This window comes from Neophocaena asiaeorientalis, unplaced genomic scaffold (assembly GCF_003031525.2).
Source record: "Neophocaena asiaeorientalis asiaeorientalis breed wild unplaced genomic scaffold, Neophocaena_asiaeorientalis_V1.1 scaffold79, whole genome shotgun sequence".
Classification (NCBI taxonomy): Eukaryota; Metazoa; Chordata; class Mammalia; order Artiodactyla; family Phocoenidae; genus Neophocaena; species Neophocaena asiaeorientalis.
The window spans coordinates 5,490,820-5,507,086 of NW_020175402.1; the positions used below are offsets into that span (position 1 = coordinate 5,490,820).

The following is a 16,267-nucleotide window of genomic DNA, read 5'->3' on the forward strand; positions in this document are numbered from 1 at the left end:
ATAGAATATGTATGAATCATGGCTCTGCAATTTAATAGCTGGATGACATTGGGCAAGTGCCCAGAACCTCTAGAGAACACCAGTTTCCTTATCTGTTACCAAGGAGCTAATCTCACCTTGATGGGTCCGAACCATGAAAACTGTTTTTGTCAATTAGCAAAAAGACATAATGCTGAGAAACCTCATTTTCTAAAAGCACTGCTTTTTCAGAAAATTTGCTATTTGAAATATCAGTAAGAATGGAATATTCCACTCTCGCCTGGAGGATCTGAGTTACTTTGACACAGAGAAGCAGCCTCAATTTCCAACCCAGGTGCAGAGCTTCAGATAAGGGGTTTCCAGATACAGCATTCCACATTTATCTTCACGCTGTAGTTTCCAAGGAAACAGGATTCTGAGTCTTCTTGTTAGCTCAGGCCTGATGATAATCCCTTTACACATAGCCTGGTGTGCTTTGAGGCTATCAAAAACACTGCTTCTTTTAAATTTTACCTATACTCCATCTTTCCAAATCCTGGAATAATTCTATCTCTCCCGTGCTTGGTGAGATACCCCATGATTCCTCTGTTGTGTAGTCCCCCTTGCAGCAGTAAGTTAATAAACCTAACCTTGTCAGACCATATAAAGATAAAGCCACTTTATCAGATGGGCTTTATCTTGGGTATTACCAATAACTTTGTAAAATGTGTTCACATTACCTGGATGGACATTAAGAAATGATAGCTATTTTTTATTATTCATGTATAAATTCAATATATGTTCATTTGACATCTAGTATTTGCAAGGCACAAATGTATTGCTATGAGAGATAGCACAAGATAGCCATGGCACAGATGGAAAACCACATTTTATTTTAGCTGGAGAAAGAAACCAACAATAACAACCACCACTATGTTTTCAATCCTAGGAGAAAAATACCTTTACTGAACTTCACTTTAAATAGAATCAAATGTAAATGAAAACATTCTCAAGACTATTTTATAGGTAAAAAGTACAATGTACACGATTTACTATAAGATAGGACATAAAACTATGGATTCTAAGAAATCGTATGGTTTTAATAACCAGGATGAGAGGACCCAAATGTCGTCTGTCCTTCTCTAAAGAGAAAAAATTGCTCTTATAAATGCTCCAACGAAAAATAGAGACAGCATTGCTTACAAAAGCTCTAAGGCTGAATGCAGGCTCATTCACCCATTTAGGGTCCCCTCCTACACAGGCAAGCAGCTTCCTCTCTTGGTCATTCCCCAGAGATTGCAAAGCAGACTGGAGTGAAGTGGGGTGGAGAATACAGGAAACAAACACTGCCAGTTCCCCTTCACTTCTCTCTATCTTGATCTCCTCCAACAGCAAAATCCTACTCTTGTCTCTCCATCTAACATATGCTCACAAAATGCAGTCTTCAATGGGAACATTGAGGTCATACACTCCAAATTACTTAAGAGAATGATTTTAAAAATTTGACAGTCTAGTTCTCCAAGAAATCCTGGTTTGGGATATAGATGAAGAAATTATTTGGGAGGGATTTAGATGGAGAATGAATTTGGTAATATAGGAATGCGTTTTAGGGACATAGCAAGATGACAATACAATTAGCTTAGTGTTTGGGTTTTGCAGTCAAATCTCAGAAAAACAAATTAACCTCTATGGTCTTAACTTTCTCAACTGTAAAAGGGAAAATAATAATGCTTGCTCTGTCGAGTTACTTTACTTCAACATTAAAAAAATCGATTGTCCGTTATCTAGTCTGAAGGTAAAAATATAGTTAGAACATCGTCCCTTGCTGTGAAAGAGCTTATGAACAACTGAATTGCAGTGAGGGGATCACAAATAATACGTGCTCAAGAAATCTTATTATTATCATCTTATTGTTTAGACTAGAAGAGGGGTGGAGGGAGAAATGAAAGTAATTTGTAAACCATAAAAGTGCACTCCAATAAAGATGTAAAAAAAAAAATAATAAAAAAAAGTGCTCCACAAATCCTAACAAAGCCCTAGAGGATGGAAGCAGAGTGAGGAATTTCAGGAGTTTGGTTACGGATCTGGGTTTCAAGGCTGTCGAATTCTCCATATTTGGGCCTGAATGCTCAGAATAGAACAGAATAGGATGTTAGGGCTGAGATCATCTGGTACAATTTTATGCTAATCGAAAAATTCTTGCCTTCTGTCACCGTGCCCTGGCGATAAACAACACCGCCACCTCAGATTCTCCAATCCGAGCCCCAATGGTATGATGTCATCACCCCGCCCCGCATCCCCAAGCTCCAGGGCGTCACGTCTCTAAGCTACCGTGCCTACACCAGTTCCAGAGGCGCCTGCGCAATGTGGGGGAGCCAGGGCGGACGTGTGCGCGCTGCGAGGGGGCGGGGCTAGCGCTCACGCAGCTTTATCCCCTTCCCCGCCCTTTCTCTTCCCGGTTTCCCTGTCAGCCTGCTGGTCGGGTCTGGCGGCTGCTTCCGGTAGGAGCGCGGTGCAGGGCGAGTCGGTCTCGGCTCCTCGTCATGTCCTACGGTCCCTTAGATATGTACCGGAACCCGGGGGCCTCGGGGCCCCCGCTCCGGGACTTCAACAGCATCATCCAGACGTGCAGCGGCAACATCCAGCGGATCAGCCAAGCCAGTGAGCCGGGGTACCGGGCTGGGGGGCGGGGGCCGTCCCGGGGACAGGCCCGGGTGAGGCTGCCGAGACGCGGAGCCCGGCTAGGGCTACGGCCAGGGCCACACCTGAGGCCGTCTTGGGTGCTCTGCTCTGGATACGGCGGGCTGCTATCCCCGAGTCTGCCAGGCCCAGGCACCCCGAGGGTCCGGAGCCCCAGCCGCAGCTCGAGTTTCTTCTCAGGAGTTCTGCTCTTACCGTGTTGGGGCCAAGACAGCAGTTCTGACAGCCGCAGGGTGGGAGGGTGTGTGTGTGTCCCCTCCAGAGCAGTGAATGAGTCGACTGGCTCCAGTGGTCAGCCTAGTTTTTCCTGTCATCTGCCTCCCTCCACCCACCTCTCTTTCCTCTTTGGCCAGCTTGGATCGGGAGCTGTTTACTGGTTTAGACTTTACATTCTGCTGAGCTTCTGGCTTCTTGGAAGTCAGAACCTTTCAATTAAGGGAAGTGGAGAGTGCATGTGTTTTGGTGACTTTAATACAATTCTTCCTGTAAGGAATTTGGAAATCAGATACAATGACTTGTATTCGAGGGGTGAGATGACTTCTACTTTAATAAAGAGAATTCACCAAAAACATTTAGGTTTACATTCTTTTGTCTTTTGTAGCAAAAGATTTGCATATATTTTTGGATTTCAAGCCAATGAGGCTTTTGTTTTCCTTCCCCACCTAGTTACTCTTTTGAACAAGCATGATACACAGAGAAGCTCAGGGACATGGCCACAATCACATAGCAAGTAAGACATGGTAGAGGTGGTGGTGGATTTCAGAATGTCATTGCTTGTCTTAAAACTCCCTCCCCACCATTAGGGTCTGAATGATACTATAGTTGAATGAGTCAAATACATGTTATTCCTTGTGCCTGAAAATTAGCTCAGAGCCTTATAAACAGGAGGTCAGCAGCAGCAACTACTTGGAAAGAATGGTATCATGATCCTTGTTGTTTATTATTGTGTTTTTGTGAGCTTGGCTGTACCCTGTTAATAGGTACAACTAGTTGGTCCTGAATTACAATTATGTTCTATATTTTAAAGAACAATCTATCACTTAGCTTTTAAATTTAAATATATAATGAGAGAGGGAAGTTTCTGATGGAAAGCGTTTGAATCTGGGCACTTTGGAAGTGGAAAGAAGAATATGTGGTCTGTTAAATCCAGAAATTTGAAACAAAAATTAATGTGACCACTGGTTAGAAAGTATAGTACTTTGTGTTCCAGTTTCCTTTTGTGAGGGAGCTGTAATGCAGGTTAGATCAGAATATTCTGGTTCAATACTGAAAGTTTCTTATTGAGGCCAAATATAATTTTAATGTCTATTTGTGAAATTTTCATTCTGCATGTATTTGAGTATGAGGCATGTAGTATGTATAGGAACTGACATGGATTCCTTCAACAGGGAGCCTGTGGCGTACATAATGACTGAAAGCGATCGCTACTATAGAAGAGATATAATAAAATTATAGCTATTTAGGAGAGAAAGACACCTTTTTCACTTGGGAGAGGCCAGGGAAGGCATTATTGGCATTTGAGCTAGGTCTGGAAAGATGGTGGAAAGTATTTGAACTTTCGAGAGTAAAGAAGGGAAGAGCATTCCAGGAGGGAATAAAATGAACAAGGCATGGTAGTGGGAAAGCATGTGGTGTGTATAGAAAAGTAGAGTGATTTAATTTGGCTAGACTGGTGGAGTCCAGGAAGTAGTGGAAAATAGGATTGGAAAGGTAAGTTGGGGTCCAAACATGAAGTGCTTTAAGTGCTACACTAAGGGGGTTTGGATATAATTCTTTAGAAATGTGGAAATTGAGTTGGAAGGGAGAGAGACTGGAATCAGAGACACCAGTTAGGATCTGAAAATGAAAAGAAGGAAAGGATAGGAGAGGTGTCTGGTGATAGAATTGATAAGGTTTAGCTGTTGATTGGGCATCAGGCTCAAGGGATAGTTGGATTCATTCCATTAATAACATTAATAGCTAACATTTGAGTACATACTGTATGCCAGGCAATATAAGTGCTTTACATGCATTATCTTAATTTTGTAACAACCCTGTGAAGTAATTACCAATATTATTTCTTTGTATGGGTTAGGAAACAGGCTGAGAAAGGTTAAATAATTACCCAGCTTACAAATGGCAATACCTAAATTTGAAACCAGATCTGTCTCTTATGACCAGCATTCAGCCTTTTTATAATTTTTAATTAATATTACAGTTTTATAACAGTTAACACTTCAAGTTACAAGTGACTTTTCTTTTTCTTTCTTTTTTTTTTTTTACTCTTCATAGGAAGCTGTGGGGAATACCTGAGGCTGTGGAACTTTCTCTTCTTGTGGTGTGTCTGCCTCTCCTGCTAGATTGTTAGTTCCTTTGAAGAAATGGGACATGACTTATTCATCTTTATATTTCTAGTACTTATCTCAGACCCAAGTATATGTTAGGTTCATTCATTCACTGTTCAACAAATATTCTATGAGCACCTGCTATGCACTGGGGATGGAGTGATGAGCAGGACGGACAAAACCCTGCCCTGATTGTGTGTATGTGTTTGTGTATGTGTACGTATACACACGTATGCATACATGCACATATATAAACAATATTGAGAAATAATAAGTGCTATGAAGAAAAAAATAAGGGAACAGAGAGTGAGGAGAGCAAGAGGGTGGGTGTGCTATTTTATATTTTTACATCAGTTGGTCAAGGAAGGCCTCTCTGAGGGGGTGATGTTTGAGTAGACACCTGAATGAAGTGAGGGAGAAAACCTCGTGAGTAGCTGGGGGAAGGCATCCTAGGCAGAGGGAATAGCAAGAGCGAAGACCTCAGTGATTTCAAGAATAGCAAGGAGACTAGTGTGGCTGGACTGCAGTTAGAGAAGGGGAGCATAGTAGGAAAAGAGGCCAGGGAGGTAGCCAGGGATCATATCATTTAGGGTCTTGATGCTTAGTAAATTGTATTTAGTAGATTTGAATGAATGAGGTTTCTCTACCATCTTGGAACTCTTCCTGACTCATTTACCTTGTGCTGTGTGATTCCTACCACATCTTATGACCCTAGTCAGTGTGAGTTGGAATTCTCCCCTTGGGATTGTTTACTGAGGCACTGGGAATTTGAAATTGGTAGGGTGACATTGCTTCTACCCACTTATCAGGCTGGTGCCCATCCCCCAGACGTGGCCAGCATACCTAAGTATACAGTCTGAATGTGACCTCCCAGACATATGCCCACATCCATATAGTCCTGCAAGGACCTGTATCTATTGAAAATTTGAGAGAATAGCTATTCTTTTTTCTCAACTGTGGGTTTTTTCACATATGTGGGTTTGGAATTGCTGAGCATATCAGCCTGAAATGCGGCAGGCCACTGCGTGGGTTGTTATAGGTACAGCTAAGGTTGACTGCCTGGTACAAGGGGTTGTTATCAGTATGTGTGGGCTACAGAGGAAAACTGCTTGACTCTGCCTGTTGTGAAACAAAGGGTCTGGGCAAGTATTGCTGAGGCAGATATAAGGAAATAACCTTAACAGGCGCCAAGTTATCTCTGAAGAGATTAAAGAACATCATTTCTGTTCTTTAACATTGCTAATTTTTTTTTAAAAATTTATTTATTTATTTATTTTTGGCTATGTTGGGTCTTTGTTGCTGCACGCGGCGAGCGGGGGCTACTCTTCGTTGCTGTGTGCAGGCTTCTTATCGTGGTGGCTTCTCTTGTTGCGGAGCACAGGCTCTGGCGCGCGGGCTTCAGTAGTTGTGGCACACGGGCTCAGTAGTTGTGGCTCACGGGCTCTAGAGCGCAGGCTCAGTAGTTGTGGCGCATGGGCTTAGTTGCTCTGCAGCATGTGGGATCTTCCTGGACCAGGGCTTGAACCCATGTTCCCAGCATTGGCAGGCGGATTCTTAACCACTGCACCACCACGGAAGCCCAGCGTTGCTAATTTATTGATATGGTTCTGTTTACTAAAAAAATTAAAAGCAGTTGAACTTTTAAAACTGATTATCGTGTGCAGTCCTCTGGGTTGTTCTTTCAGAGTTATTTTCATATTGGTCCTTTGCTCTTTATTTCATTGTCCTCCTCATAAGCCTTCATGATCTCAGCCTCTGTCATCCAGCAGCATACTCTCAGCGTCTCTGTTCCCATCCTAGTTCATCCTGATAAGGCTATCAGCAGTATGTCTAAAGTCCTGTTTTCATTATACCACTCACCTCCTCAAGAGCCTATGGCGGCTCTCTGTTGTCTGCTGTATCAGATCTTAACATTCCACCTTGCTTTCACTGTCTCTGTCATCTTAACCCAAATTAGCCATATTTTCTACTTCTCTTTGTTACAGGCAGGCTGTTTTTCTTAACATCCCTAAACACGGGGTTTTGCTGCAAGTTTTTGCTCTTTCTGTTCCTCCTTTCTTTAATCTTTCCCTATCTCACTAGCTACCTAAATTATAAAAATCCTTTGAGTTGTGCTTAAATCCTGCCGCTTGTAACTAAGCCTTCCTTTGCTTTTGAAAGAGTGAAGTCAGGAAGAGCCTGGGCCTTAAGCTCAGTAGATCTGTCACTGAGTCCTTGCTCCTCTGTGTTGTACTGTTCACCTTGGGCAGGCTAGTTCCCCTTTCTGTCTGTTACCCCATATGTAAAATGAATGGTGTTGTTAAAGTGGGATGTTTGAAAGTGCCTAGTCTAGTGCCCGGTACATAGTAGACATTCAGTAAATGGTGATATCATTGGTTGAGCCCCCTGCTCCACTACAGTTTAGTAGTTAAGTGAGCAGGCTCAGGAGTCAGACTGCCTGGGTTTGAGCCCTAGATCTGCTTCTTGCTAGCTATGTAAACATATTGCTGTACCTCTCTATTTCAGTTTCCTCATCTATAAGATGGAGTTAATGATAGACTCTACTTCACAGGATTGTGGGAATTAAGTGAGGTAGTTTATATAAAGTGCTTAAAGCAGTGCCTGCAACATCGTTTAAGAAATGTTAGCTATCATTTTGGTTTTTTCCTTTGAACTTGCAAGCTTAGCACTTACTTTATTCTGTAGTCTTTAATTCATGCTTTTTGACCTTGTTATTCCAACTGAGAGATTACTACTATTAGTTTTGTTGTGGGGATAGTGATCACGCATTGTACAGCTGTCTTTAGCTTCAGTGCCTGGCACAGCAGTGGATATGTAGTTAGCATTCGATATGTACTTAATTGATTTTATCATTGCTAAGTACATTTTTCTTGGTCTCGAGTTTGATAATAATAGCTATCCTTAATTGAGTTCTTTTAAGTGCCAGACATGTTCTAAATTTAGCTTCATATTATCTTAGGTTATCCTCACAACAACCATATGAGGGTTCTCTTGTTTTTCCCATTTTTTAGGTGAGGAAACTGAGGCACAGAGGAATAGAAACTTTTGCTAGGAAGTGGTGGAACCAGGAATAGCACACAGCAGTCTTAACTGAGAGTCTGTGCTCTTAACGAGTTCGTGTCCTGTCATGGGTATGGTAAATAGAAGATTATACCTTTGATGTTTAGTATTCATGTTCAGTTTAGTTTAGAGCTTTACTATTGTAGTATAGTGGCTACTTTTTTTTTTTAGTTGTTTTAATTTTTTAGCTGCATTGGGTCTTCGTTGCTGTGCGCGGGCTTTCCCTAGTTGCGGTGAGCAGGGGCTACTCTTTGTTGCGGTGCGCGGGCTTCTCGTTGCTGTGGCTTCTGTTGTTGCGAAGCATGGGCTGTAGGCGCATGGCTTCAGTAGTGCGGCACACGAGCTCAGTAGTTGTGGCGCATGGGCTCAGTAGTTGTGGCTCATGGGCTCTAGAGCGCAGGCTCAGTAGTTGTGGCACACGGACTTAGTTGCTCTGTGGCACGTGGGATCTTCCTGGACCAGGGTTCGAACCCATGTCACCTGTTTTGGCAGGCGGATTCTTTTTTGTTGTTGTTGTTGCTAGAAATCTCTCCCGTCTTAGGAAGTTGACAGAGAGATACTACTTTTTTTTTTTCTTGAATTTTATTTTATTTATTTATTTATACAGCAGGTTCTTATTAGTTATCCATTTTATACATATTAGTGTATATATGTCAATCCCAATCTCACAATTCATCACACCACCACCCCGTGGCAGGCGGATTCTTAACCCCTGCGCCACCAGTGAAGTCCTATAGTGGCTACTTTTAAAAAGTCAGGTCATTTTCATTGTAGCTTTGCAAAAGCAGTGCAAACCTAATTTTGAAAGACACTGAGATGACTTCATTGTAATAATGACCACATAGGCTATCATTTTCTCATTTAATGTAAATAATGCTCTTTCTTTGAATTTATATTTGCTTGTTTAATATACTGAATTAGAGCGTTCGAGTCTCTCAGATGAAGAAATTTTTACCTGTATGGTAGTTGCTTTTGATATGACTAGACGTTGATTTGGATTAAGGTTCATTTGGAGATTCACATTCTGCCTATATCAGCTAAAAGCACATGAAGAGTGTTCAGTCTAGAGTAGTTCCTAGTGTAGATGTTAGCTGTAATGGGCAATAAATTGATTTGCTTCGTAGTCTTTTAAAAATTTTAGCCAGGACATGCTTTTAAAAGTGAGAGGTCAGTGATAGGAGAAATTGAGGCCTAGGTTTAAAAATAACAAAATTGCTTACACGGAACTGAGGCCTAGTCATCTGGTTTCCAGGATTATGTAGCATTTCATAGAGAATAGATACCCAATTATTTTCATCCAAAATATTGTGACAAATCAATCTAAAGTAAAACTTTTATTTACTAGAATGCTTAGAAAAGGAGTTTTCTCATTAACCAAGCTGACCAGAAAACCCTTTTAGATGTAGCCCATTTTGGTAAAAATTGTTCCAAGAAGTGTCACTGCACTTTTTGACATTTTAAGTACATTCAAGTGAAAATAAGCATGTATGTAAACATTCACACTATTCTATTTCTTTTTGTGCTTTAGGTTGAAGGGATACATTTCTTAGTTGTAAAACAGATGGGTCATTAAGTCACTATTTTCAAATAAACCTCTGATGTTGGTGGTTATGGAGGGCGGTATACAAAACAATGATACTTCCAGTAGATGTAGACACCACTGTCTTTATCATTTGAGTTTTGGGGCATCTGATACCTGAGTCTTGCTGGAAACTTTTAGGAAAATATCAATATGCAGGAATTTAGATAGAATTGATGGAGGCTTGGATTCATTCTGGTGCTTAACTAGTAAGTGACCCTATAAAGTCCTCCTCTGCCCCACCCCCCATCCCAATTCAGGTAATGTCAGCAAACAAAAGAAGTCAGAAAAGTCTAGATAAATAAAAGTTCTCAGCTGAGAATATACAAAGAGCAGCTGAATTTCAATTGATTTTTTTCCCCCCAAAGTCTGTAAAGTCCCCTTTGCTCTCCAGGGCATTTAATATGGTTTGATAGACGATTAACAACTTGAAACTTTGACATACCTGTAGAGTTTCTAAGGAGAATGCTCTGTATAAAGACAGTCAGTAAGATGAAATGTTTCCTTGAACTGCCATACCAGTAACATTTCCCTTTATGTGTCACTCTGTAACCAACTATTTTCTGGAGGGGTATGTATGTGTGTGTGGTTATGCAAATACAAAAATGAGTAGAATGTGGTCAGTGCCATCAGAGGCATATAGTCAATCCAGTCCCATTTGTACACAGGCAGAGTCTCTCTAAGCCAAACTCTGGCTTAAAAACACTGCTTGGTTACACAGCATCATTCTGGGACTAGAGCTTCTTCATTATTGCTGAATTTTAGCATTGAGCAGTGGTGGGAGTACTTAGAGATCATTTAGTCCTTACATAGTTGTAGTAATTTAATGAATACAAAGCCCCACACAAATAGTAAGTACTGTGACAAATAGTAAGTACTCAATATATGTTAGTTAAACCTGAATATCATATACAATTGGTGAAAGAGACCCAGCAACATGAAATGACTTGTCTGGTGCCATACATGTAGTTAGTGGTCGAATCCGGCTTAGAGTTTAGGTCTCATTATTCCTAGCTCATGTTTATTCATATCTTCTGCCTTGAAAGTGGCATGACATAAAACAGAGGCTAACTCAATTAATCAGCAGTTACTTATTACCCGCTGGGTGCTGGCACTCTGCTGAACTCTGGTGAGTACACAGGAACCTTACCAAAGGTGGGAGGGAGTCCGGGAAGGGAGCAGGTTAGAGCAAGGGCATCAGCCTATCTAGAGCAGAGAGCTATTAAGTTAGGAAGCTATCAGATAAGCAGGGTGGGGCGAAGTGGAACACTGGGAAATGGAGGCCTGCCCTAAGTCACTAGTTCTGTGTATTTCCTTCAAGCGTCAGCCTTTTGAGAGAACCTAGTGTGGCATAAAAAATATAGTCATTGTGGGGGGCTTCCCTGGTGGCACAGTGGTTGAGAGTCCACCCGCCGATGCAGGGGACACGGGTTCGTGCCCCGGTCCGGGAAGATCCCACATGCCGCGGAGCAGCTGGGCCCGTGAGCCATGGCCGCTGAGCCTCTGCGTCCGGAGCCTGTGCTCCACGCGACGGGAGAGGCCACAACAGTGAGAGGCCCGCATAGTTATTGGAATTAGCCCTCCTGGGTTTGAATTCTGGTTTTTATGACACTCTGCTCAAAACCATCAGTGGCCTCACATTTCTTTAAAATTCGAAGTCCTTGCTTTAGTTTACAAGGCCCTATGTAATCTGGCTCCCCTCTCTCTCTTACCTCTCTTTTGCTCCCTCTAGGCCTCCTGTGCCTCCATCACAACAAGTGCTCTTGCCTTGGGGATTTTGTGCTTAATGCTCTCTGCTAGAGAGCTCCCCCAGAAATTTCGCATGGCTTGATCTTTCACTTCATTTGGGTCTCTGCTCTGTGTCACCTTATCAGAGAACTCTTCTCTGACCGCCCCGTGTAAACTAGTACCCCCTCCCTACCAGCCTTTATCTGAATTTATTTTTCTTTATAGCACTTATCACCACCTGACATATGCTTATTATCTCTTTTCCTTAAAATGTAAGCTTCTCGAGAGCAGTATCTTCTAGAGCATATAACAGTGTAGAGTAGGTATTCTAAATAAATGAATGAATGAGTTTTGTAACACTCAGTGTGAGCCTCAGTGTGCCCATCTGTAATAATGCTTATTTAATAAGATAATACTTATCAAGTGTGAAGGAAAAACACTTCTGTGTTTCCTCCACTGTCAATACTTCTGACACCAGATGTGTGGATTTACCACACACCAAGCAGTTATCAGATTCTCTGGACTTCAATTGGGTGTCCTCCAATTTAACTCAATTCTGACACTACCTGGAGTTAGCATCAGATTCCACAAATCAAGGGCTTAGTCCCACAAGATTCCCTCTACCCCACCCCCTTCAGATGCCAGTTGTAAGTCCAAGTTCTTATCTGAGCCATATTGGAGGTTCCCAGGAGCCCCTCCTCAGGTTCAGCTAGTTTGCTAGCCCAGCTCACATAACTCAGGAAAACATTTACTTACTAGATTGCTGGTTTATTATAAAAGGATATAATTCAGGAGCAGCCAGATAGAAGAGATGCTTAGGGCAAGGTATGTGGGAAGAGCTCAGAACTTCCATGCTCTCTCTGAGCGCTGACACCCTCCCTGCATCTCCGTGCCGGGGGCGTCCCCCCCCCCCACATTTCCAGAGGTTGATGGGTGGAACTGAAAGTTCCAACCTGATAATCACTTGATCTTTCTGGTGACTAACCCCACCCAACCTAAGCCTATCAGGAGCCCTACCCTAAGTCACTTCAATAGGTAAACTCAGTATGCTCCAAAGGAACCCTTTATGAATAACAAAAGACACTACTATCACTCAGGAAATTCCAAGGATTTTAGGAGCTTTATGCCAAGAACTGGGGACAAAGACCAAATATATTTTTTATTATACCACATCAAGTATGTAGCCCAGTGTCTGGCACATGGTGAATGCTCAGTAAATGCTAACGTCTGTCCTCTTTCTTAAATTATTTGTTTGGCCACCCAGTAGATAGCTTTGACTCTGATTCCCATTTGACTTAGGTAAGAAGGACATTATACATCTTAGTGATGAAAAATGATTATTTATATCTTACATAGTGTTTTTTTTTAGCAGAATGCAGTATTTTATAGTGCTTACATTTTCCAATGGAACCAATAAGCTAAAAACCCTCATTTAATAGAATAGATATATTTTAGGAAAGTTTGTCAAAAGGCAACTTTTTAATCAAGTGAATTCTATATTTCTATTGTGAAAGTGGAGTTATAGTTTTACTTAAAAAATGGCCTCAAAATAAGATAAAATCATAATTTGAAGTGTTAAAAACCAATATATTCTTGACTTTGCAAAATTTTGCTTTGTTACACCCATGATGACACAGGGATTTGGGCTAGGGAGTGTTGACCTAAAACAGAGACTGCCAGATATTTCTCCAGCAAACAGGGTTTTATTCACGATCAGCAGAGAGTTGCAGTTTGGGGTCTGCAATCCTGGCTAGCCAAGTGGAATCCCCCTCCTGGCAAGGGAAGGGGAAAAGGAAGTTGGGAGGGGTATAGCAAACAAAGAGTCCATGGCTTTTCATTGGCTGAGAGGAGTCTTCTTCATAGCAGTTGGGCTTGGCTGTTGTGGCAGGGTGTGCGAGCTCCCCCTTCTGGTCTCCCAACTCTGTTTAACTGAAGTTTCTGTTTATTAATTTTTTACAGGAGAAATAACTTGTACATGCTGCTAAGGACTAAGTTGTTCAGTTTCTACTTAGGAGAAGAGTCACTCAGCAATCACCTGGAAGATTTTGCTTAATTATTGTTTCTTAACAGACTTAGAGGCTATTAACACATCTGTGTTTTTGTAAGGTAACTGGTACTTAATAAACTTCGGCTTGCCTTTTTACTACCCTTGGTGACCGAATAAGGGCCAAGGTTATGACTCTGACCCCCAAATTTTGTTATTTAAGAAGCATCTTATCATAAGAAACAATTAATTTTTATTTATTAATTTTAAAAAATATTTATTTTGGTTGTGCTGGGTCTTAGTTGCGGCAGGTGGGCTCCTTAGTTGCAGTTCACGGGCTCCTTAATTGTGGCACGTGGGCTCCTTAGTTGCGGCAGGTGGGCTCCTTAGTTGTGGCACGTGGGCTCCTCAGTTCTGGCGTGTGAACTCTTAGTTGCGGCATGCATGTGGGATCTAGTTCCCTGACCAGGGATCGAACCTGGGCCCCCTGCATTGGGAACACGGAGCCTTAACCCCTGTGCCACCAGGGAAGTCCCAGGAACAATTACTTTTTAAAATTTAAAATTCTAATAAGTGCAGTTTCGTTTTCATTGGACATTGAAGCTTTGTTTATATATTGTTCCTATGAGATATATACAAATGATACAGTATACAGTGGTTTCCTCATCTTCTTCCACTAAGCCAGTCATTTAGCAGTCTGGTGTTTCACAGGTGAAACTTGGGCATTAATCCTGAGAGGGTAGGAAAGGCCCTCACAAAGGACACTGTCTTTTGGCTAGAGGAGCCATATATTACCTATTGTGTTATAGTATCTCTTGAAGTTCTAGTGAAACTTGAAGATAATTAATTGTGTTTCCCCTGGGCAAAAAGTACTCTATTATTGTGTTCTGTATTCCAGCTACTTGCAATAGAAGACAGGGAATGCTCTTAAAATGCAAGCGTGTAAACAAACAAAAAAGTCGTACAATAAAATTCCAAGCTCTGCAAATGAATGAATGAATGAATCTCCCTCGTCCTCCCTGCCAACCAGAAAAAGAAAATAGAAAGCAGGACATGGGAAATCAGGGGCTCTGTTCCTGTTGCAGAAGTCAGTGAGGGACAAGGGTGTTCAGATTCCCAGGCAGGCTGGTGTTTCTCCTTATTGAGAGATAATCCATTCCTCTGCTTTCCTAGTCCAGGACTAGGGGCTTAAACATCTAGGATTCAAACATGACCATTCCAAATCTTAGCACGATACCTAGGTAGAGTAATCTGAACAAAACGATACACTGTTTGTCTACAGACAGCGTAGTTAAAATATAGGCATTGCAGTCTGATGTACCTGGGATTGATTTTTTTGCCCTGCTACTTTTTGTGTGCCCTTATATAAGATATTTAACTTCTTTAAATATACTTCCTCATCTGCACAGTGGAGATACATCTACTTCACACTGTTGCTATGAAAATTAATAAGATTATGTATACAAGGCTCCTAATATAGTACTTGGCACATAGAGGTGCTCAGTTAGTGGTAACTTAATAATAAGTGTACATTGTCTTTCCAAAAATGTTTGCCGTATAGAATATTGTGTATGAGTGAATTTAAATTTTTATTGTTTTGAATTGATATTTGGTATCAAGGCCATTCCAAAAGCGATGAACATTTTAACCGGTGCCATGGGAAATCTGGCAAAATGTGGGAGTTCTTTGGGAGTGACGAACAAAATCACCACCCTCTACTTAGTGGCACAGTTACTCTAGAGGAGAAAGGCGGACCTTATAAGTAGCTTTCGACGGGAATATATATGCCAAGGTCTTGATCATAGCATGCTTTCTATTAGTTGTATGTACTTATTCAGGATGTGGAGAGAGACCAGTGATCTGAGAATTAGCATGCTCGTGATGAATGTATTTTTCTTTTTTAAAAAAATTTATTTATTTTATTTATTTATTTTTGGCTGTGTTGGGTCTTCATTGCTGAGCGGGGGCTACTCTTCGTTGCGGTGCACAGGCTTCTCATTGCAGTGGCTTCTCTTGTTGTGGAACACGGGCTCTAGACGCGTGGGCTTCAGTAGTTGTGGCACGTGGGCTTCAGTAGTTGTGGTTCACGGGCTCTAGAGCGCAGGCTCAGTAGTTGTGGTGCACAGGCTTTGTTACTCTGCGGCATGTGGGATCTTCCTGGACCAGGGCTCGAACCTGTGTCTGCTGCATTGGCAGGTGGGTTCTTAACCACTGCACCACCCGGGAAGCCCTGTGTTTTCCTTTTCAATAAATCTTTTTTTTTTTTTTTAAATGACATGTCACTTTAAAATTTTATTTATTTATTTATTTTTGGCTGCGTTGGGTCTTTGTTTCCGTGCGAGGGCATTCTCTAGTTGCGGCGAGCGGAGTACACTCTTCATCGCGGTGCGCGGGCCTCTCACTGTCGCGGCCTCTCTTGTTGCGGAGCACAGGCTCCAGACGCGCAGGCTCAGTAGTTGTGGCTCACGGGCCCAGTTGTTCCGTGGCATGTGGGATCTTCCCAGACCAGGGCTCGAACCCGTGTCCCCTGCATTGGCAGGCAGATTCTCAACCACTGCGCCACCAGGGGAGCCCCTCAATAAATCTTTTTTTCTTCTCTCCGCAGCTGCTCAGATAAAGAATTTGATGAGCCAACTAGGAACTAAGCAAGATTCAAGCAAGCTACAGGAAAATCTGTGAGTAGCTTCCTAACAAGGTTGGGATTTGTGAGGACCTTTTGGGGACCCACTTAATACCCTTGCTGCCTGGCAGCTGAGGTTTCAGGCCTGTGAAATCAGAATGAGAGGCAGTGGATATGAGGTCATAGCTGGATCTAGAAAGGGAGCAACAAAATATATTGATGGGTTGTGATCTCCGTTACCTCGCAGAGTCCTTGAACGCTGCTTCTTTTCTCCCTTGGACAGTTTAGCAGAACAATTTAGGGAGGCAGAGAGG

At 42.0% G+C, this 16,267-nt stretch overlaps 1 protein-coding gene across 1 annotated transcript in view; it reads left to right on the top strand.

Annotated features, from left to right (window-relative positions):
- The first annotated feature begins 2,377 nt into the window (after nt 1-2,377).
- The window catches only part of STX12 (syntaxin 12), a 35,801-nt gene continuing 21,911 nt past the window's right edge, over nt 2,378-16,267 (top strand). Inside the window, exons 1-2 of the mRNA XM_024766904.1 lie at nt 2,378-2,619; nt 15,939-16,008. Of these exons, the coding sequence (XP_024622672.1) occupies nt 2,502-2,619; nt 15,939-16,008 (188 nt within the window). The 5' untranslated portion in view covers nt 2,378-2,501. The remainder of the gene's footprint in view (nt 2,620-15,938; nt 16,009-16,267) is intronic.